A 6,605-nucleotide genomic window follows, 5' to 3' on the forward strand; every position below is an offset into this window, starting at 1 on the left:
CCCCCCCCCCCCCCTCCGTCTGGTTGGGGGAAGGATGGGTAGCGTAAGGGAGGGGTCCTGCAGATCAACTAGAGATACCTGAAGCTGACTTTGAGCTTTGAGTTTTCACATCCCAATATTCACAGGCCAGGTCTATTCAAATGGCTTTTTAGGGAGTGGTGGGAGGGCTTTTTTTTTTTTTTTTTTTTTTTTAATTACAAGAGAAAAGGTCTTCAAACAGAAAATTCTAAATGATTTGCAGTTGACATAAATTTCTAGCAGTAGATTATTTGCTTATTATTTTTGGCATGTCGTGAATGTCAAGAACGAGAGAACAAAAAAAAAAAAAGCTCCCACTCTGTTAAAACTTAGCAGTCCTGTTAGAAAAATAAAGCAATGGATTCTTTACTAGGAGTTACACACTCTACCCCAAATGAAACAAATGTCAGAGGGGGTAACAAAGTGGAAAAAAGTGTAAAGTGAATTTCAAAGGGCTCCACAGTAAAGCGCAATCTGAGATTCACAGAGAAGTAGAGACGGATAAGGCAGGAATTAGGTCATCTCGTCCAGACCCCAGGAAATATGTCTAGATCAAAGCCTGCTCTGTTAGAATAAACAAAACAGGACCCATTGGGCCCTACCAATATTTTCACGTCCGTGCTAAGAGCTGCTAATCTAACCGGCTCTATTTGATGAAAGGGGTAAAATTACAACTGTAAAATGACGACGTAATAAATGTCCTCTCAACTCTTAAAGGAAGATAAAGATTTAGATTTGAGCTAAAAAGTAACAAGATCCAGGCCCAGATCAACACAAACTTCCTGGAATTTTAGCAGTAAGTAAATTATCTAATCCTAGCCATTGTTCCCTCCCTGCTGCCACCCTCACCCCCACCCATCCCGTGCACCCCATGCAATTGAGTATGCCAGATGATTTACATTAAAAATTTGTTAAATTTTAACTGCAGTCTGAGGACATTGTAGGAGGCCTTTGGGGTTCACTTCTTTTGCATTCTTTAAAGACCCACTGGTTTTCTGTCCCCTACCAACCCCAACGTGGCCTGCCCCCCAGGCAGTTGTTGGGGTAGCAGGCTGGACTTCTTTGTGTGGATGCTTTGTTCAAGCCCAGTCTTAAAATTTGAACTCTCTTTCCACTGTGAAGGGCAGATGGACAGAGGCCTGGCGCGTGTGTCCCATCAGCCTGGCTTGGGGTCCACACAGTTCGGCAGCTCGTTGATACTTTCGCAGCTAAGCTCAAGTACTGTGTAAGTACTGGGTAAGGCTTTCTTTCACCACTGACTTGATGGCCTTCAACCAACAACCAGGGAACATTCGATAGATAGAAACATCCACAAAAAAGGATAGGAAATCCCAGAGAAGGAAAATTGGCCCAGGCTAAATCCTGGGTTGTAGTAGTTCCTTACTGAGCCTGGCTTCCTCTTAACTGTTTAAACATAGGACTTGGCTCCTCTCGTGTTTCTGTGTCCATCTGAGCTCAAGTTGAACAAAGACTAGTGGGCTGCGTGTCAACCTGGCTCCAGTGCTTTCTGAGGCTAGGGACTACGACAAAGGGGGTGGTGAGTGTGACTGGCTTTTCTGAAGGCCACCAGGAACAGACCATTTTCTGTGTGTGGCCCCTGGCTGCTCACCTAGCCAAGGGCAATTCCAGGATCGGCTTTTTACTTACATTCTGCAGAGGGCTTTGAAGACAAGTGAAACTGCATTGGAGGCCACACACAAGTCGATCCTTCCTTATGAGACCCAGACTGGGACCTAGTCCAGCTGCACCAGACATAGCTGAATCCTGACACAGTGCGGTCTGTTAGGTCACGGATGACATCATCTTGTCATCACAACTATATTAAGGATGAGGTCCTGGAAGTCACCTGGAAACATGGGTAAACATGTACACATGGTAGACCCCTGCTCCTGAGATTAGGGCCGGACAAAACATAACTATACTAATCAGCCTGCAGACCTGCTTCTGTATTCACAGTTTGGAATTCTCCATATCTCATCTAGCTTGTGATCATAACAATCCCTTTAACAGATGACAAAACTAAGGCCCTGAGAGCAAAGAAGGAACATTTGGACACCAGGAGACCTGGAGCTATCACTAGCCTGAATGCTAACTTTGGGCATTTGGCAATCATTGCCTGATCCATGGTACCATTCCCCAAACTGTACCATGAGAGGTTAGACTTCCATCAATAGGCTCCAGTAGCTTCCTTCAAACTCTTGCCATGTTTATAACTACATTAGTGGAATCTCATCTTTACTTTCACTTATTTAATAATTTAAGCTAACTCCCCTTTTAAAACTTAAGTATATTTATTTCAAAAGGAATGGGAAACATTACATTCATTTATCTCCAGTAGTCTTTCTAATCCTGTGCCAGAGAAACCCTTATAGTGCAGAATGGATTTACACTGGTGATGTGCCCCAAATTCAAAGTAATCTGAACAGATCCTGCTGCTTCATTCACCGACACCCTTTCGGGGTTCTCTTCTAACCAGCTGTCTCTTGTTTCAGACAAGCATGAGGTCTGTAGGTCTCAAAGAGTTTTATTTAAGCCCCATCTCCCCCTGCCCGTATCTGTCAATACACACCTTTGACCTGGCCCAGAGTTTTCCAAACTGCAGGATGTGACCCATTAGTGCAATAAGAAATCAGTAGAATGTATCATCACTAGAACTATTTTTTTAATGTAATAGGACAGAAAATATCAGAGTATATCACATGTAGTAAGGGTAAGTGGTGTCTTTTGAAGCTTTTGTTTCAGTTATATATATGTGTGCACTGGGCATGGTGCCATTCTTAGCGTGAATTGACATCCCAAAAGTTTGAGCCGGGCATGGTGGCTCAGGCTTGTAATCTCAGAACTTTGGGAGGCCAAGGAGGGCGGATCACCTGAGGTCAGGAGTTCAAGACCAGCCTGGCCAATATGGTGAAACCTCATCTCTGCTAAAAATACAAAAATTAGCCAGGCGTGGTGCGAGCGCCTGTAATCTCAGCTACTCGGGAGGCTGAGGCAGGAGAATGGCTTGAACCTGGGAGGCGGAGCTTGCAGTGAGCCGAGATTGTGCCATTGCACTCCAGCCTGAGCGACAGAGCAAGACTCCATCTCAAAAAAAAAAAAAAAAAAAAAAAAACACACACAACAACTTTGAAACAGGCCAGGCACAGTGGCTCATGGTCTGTAATCCCAGCACTTTGGGAGGCCAATTGCCTGTGGGCAGGCAATGTGGGCAGAACGTGGGCAGATTGCCTGAATCCAGGAATTTGAGTTTGAGACCAGCCTGGACAACACGGTGAAACCCTGTCTCTACAAATAATACAAAAATTAGCCTGGTGTTGTGGCATGTGCCTGTAGCCTCAGCTACTCAGGAGGCTGAGGTGGGAGGATCCATTGAGCCTGGGAGACAGAAGGTGCAGTGGGCCAAGATTGCACCACTGTACTCCAGCCTGGGTAACAGAGCAAGACTCTGTCTCAAAAAAAATTTTTTTTTAAAGTTTGAAACATAAAGAAATGAGAAATATTTGAGATAATGGATATGCTAATCACCCCGTTGTGATCACTATACATTATATGTATCAAAACATCACTATGTACTCCATACATACAACTATTATTTATCATTTAAAGAATAAAAGCTACAATAATATTAATTACAAATAATTCTTGGTTTAAAAAAGTTTGAAAGCTATTGACAAAGATTCTGAAAGATATGGTTATCCTCCCTGTTTCTCAGCTGAAACACAGAACCAGGGTCCTCAAGAGAGAGGACTGACACTCAGGTTTTTGAGGATGGAGAGAGCAGGGGTGAAGACACAGGAAGACGAAGTGGGTTCCTGAGTCTCTTTGCCATCACTCATCCACTGTGCAGTTTCCTAGCTGCTGCTTCTGCGAGGAAAGAGGCCAGGGCTGGCTCCTGGCGCTGGCTTGTGTGTGTTCTCCCCTAGTAGGCTGCTTCCACATGGAGGATTTTAATAGCAGTTCGTCGCCAAGGGGATTTCTCCTTAAACACACACATGAGTGCAGAAGGGGAAACAAAAACCTTGAGCAGGAAAGCTTAATGACTGCAGCAAGCAGCACTGTCTCTTTAAGATCCCTCCCCCATTGGTAATTGGGCCCAGCTCTTGGGTAACTAAGATAACATCCCTCCCAAATCCTGCCATTTCTAGGCATCCTTAGTCACTGTGTTAACTGTAGGGTTTAGCATAGCCTAATAGTATAAAGTACTAAGAAGTCATTCCTAGAAGAGTCCTTTTAGAAATGCTGCTCTGATAGGGAGGTTGTCTGAGGACTTCAACAAAGATAAGATTCCACCTCTAACACACACACACACACACACACACACACACACGTATTTACCTAAATGTCCAGAGCTAGGAGTGGCCAGGGAGGAACTTCTTTGGATATATAGAAGTTGGTCTGAGTTGAGGCCCGAGTCAGTTAGAATTGGCCGGGCGCGGTGGCTCAAGCCTGTAATCCCAGCACTTTGGGAGGCCGAGACGGGTGGATCACGAGGTCAGGAGATCAAGACCATCCTGGCTAACACAGTGAAACCCCGTCTCTACTCAAAAAATACAAAAAACTAGCCGGGCGAGGTGGCGGGCGCCTGTAGTCCCAGCTACTCGGGAGGCTGAGGCAGGAGAATGGCGTAAACCCGGGAGGCGGAGCTTGCAGTGAGCTGAGATCCGGCCACTGCGCTCTAGCCTGGGCGACAGAGCGAGACTCCGTCTCAAAAAAAAAAAAAGAAAGAAAGAAAAAGAAAAAAGAATTACCCCTCTCAATCTGGGAGCAGAAGTGACTTGCCCAATGTCAACTTATGAGTTGAAGATAAGATACAGTATCTCATTCTTGATTCTCAATTCAATACTTCCTGTTTAAATGATAATACTAACAATTAAAAAAAAAACCACACCCTAGTAGTTCCTTTATTGGCATCAGCTCTTCAGCCTCTTCGATCCATGCCCTTTGCCAGGTAACTTACAGTCCCTCCCCACTGCCCTGCCTCTTTGGATTTGACTTGCTTTGGTCAGGAGAGTGAGGTCGATGCTATGGTATGCCAGTTCTGAGCCAAACCTCAAGAAGCCTGCATACACCTCTGAGAAGCACATGGCATGAGAAGCACATGCTGGCTGCTCTCAGGAAAAGAGTGGAAGCCCTGTGGAGCAGAGCCATCCCCAGCCAACCCCAACCTAGATGTACTGGAGTGAACCCAGCCACACAGAGCCTACCCACGGCTCTGTAGGAATGAATGGTGCTTGTTTTAAGCCACTAGCTTGGGAGCAATTCCTTACTTGGCATCATCGGGACACAGTTAACCATTTCAATAAGATGTATTTAGTAATGACAGTAAAATGTGTGCAATGCTAACCATGTCAGACATGGCTTTAGATGCTTTATTTGAATTAACTCATTTAATCCCTGTAACTACGACAAGAGGTAGATGTTATCATTGACCCCATTCTGTGAATAAGGAAACTAAGGCGCAGAGAGGTTAAGTGAAATGTCTAAGGTCACCCACCTGGTAAGCAACAAGAATGTGAACCCAGACCACCTGGCCATAGAGCACACATGCTGGTTCGTCATCACTATGCTGCTATTTTGCCCTATCTCAAGTCTCCCCAAGAAACCTGTTGACAGTCCCTCCCTAACTAAACCCCAAGTCTGGAATTATGAAAGAAAGAAACCTCACCCTGCACCTTCCCCACTCTGATGTTCTTAACTTTCTCTACTTTATATATAGGTCTCCAGAAGAAGAATCCTCAGCAATTTATAGGCAAGAGATTTGCTCTCTAAACCCCTCCTTCTGCCAGAAGAGCTCTCCTACCCAGAGTCCCTCATGCTCAGCATGCAGTGCAGACAGAAATAGCAGCAATCTACATGAATTGTGGATCCACGCACTCGTTTCAAGATCTTCCTTCAGTGAGCAATGAATGCTTCTGGCATGTGATCCTCACTACCTACCCTACAAAGACCTTGCTAATGCTTAGAGATCAAATTATTTGTGTATCTTTTCAGTAGAGGAAATGAGCTATCCACCTAACAGTGTGTGGGCTTGTATCCCCTCCTTCTTTTTCCCTCTCATGGGAAAACAAATCAACTGTTTTTCCTTTTCCTTCTCACAGACCGCAAGTCACGCTGTCTTTCACCGAGGAGGAAAAGTTGCATCTGAGTTATAGCTGTGAAGAAATAGTTTGCAGGCATGAGCAGTTGGCATCTTTTTGTCTCTATGTGAAGAGGATCAATGCAATTCAGGTTTTCTTGTTAGCACAAAGCTAGATTTGAAAATCCCTGGAAAATCAAGGAAATGTTTAGAGAAGTTGTTAAAATTTAGGGAAACTTAGGAAATCTGAGAGGAAGTTCAGGTTTTCATAGTCTGGATGTGCTATGGGAGAAGTGAGAAGGGGTGGGAAGATGGGCAGGGGGAGCTTCCTTCTTTTCTAGGCGCTCATCCCCTGATTGGCCAATGTGTTGGTTTCCTAGGGCTGCTGTAACAAATAAAGCAATAGAAATGTATTCTCTCACTATTGGGAGGCGAGAAGTCTGAAATCAAGGTGCTGGCAGAGCAGTGTTCTTCATGCCTCTAGGGGAGAATCTGTTCCATGCCTTTCTTT

General features: G+C 44.8%; 1 protein-coding gene across 2 annotated transcripts in view; it reads right to left on the bottom strand.

The window, feature by feature from the left end:
• The window catches only part of LOC108536311 (uncharacterized), a 19,306-nt gene that overhangs the window by 4,953 nt on the left and 7,748 nt on the right, over positions 1–6,605 (bottom strand). Inside the window, exon 1 of one of the 2 annotated variants that reach the window (XR_001887478.1) lies at positions 1,666–1,854. Coding sequence is in view for 1 of the 2 variants with exons in the window: in XM_017882966.1 (XP_017738455.1) it covers positions 1,666–1,773 (108 nt within the window). In the remaining variant the exon portion in view is untranslated. Of the gene's footprint in view, positions 1–1,665; positions 1,865–6,605 lie in introns of those variants that run through there. The other variant, XM_017882966.1, reaches the window with a different exon arrangement.

This window comes from Rhinopithecus bieti, unplaced genomic scaffold (assembly GCF_001698545.2).
Source record: "Rhinopithecus bieti isolate Rb0 unplaced genomic scaffold, ASM169854v2 scaffold_13375, whole genome shotgun sequence".
Lineage (NCBI taxonomy): Eukaryota > Metazoa > Chordata > Mammalia > Primates > Cercopithecidae > Rhinopithecus > Rhinopithecus bieti.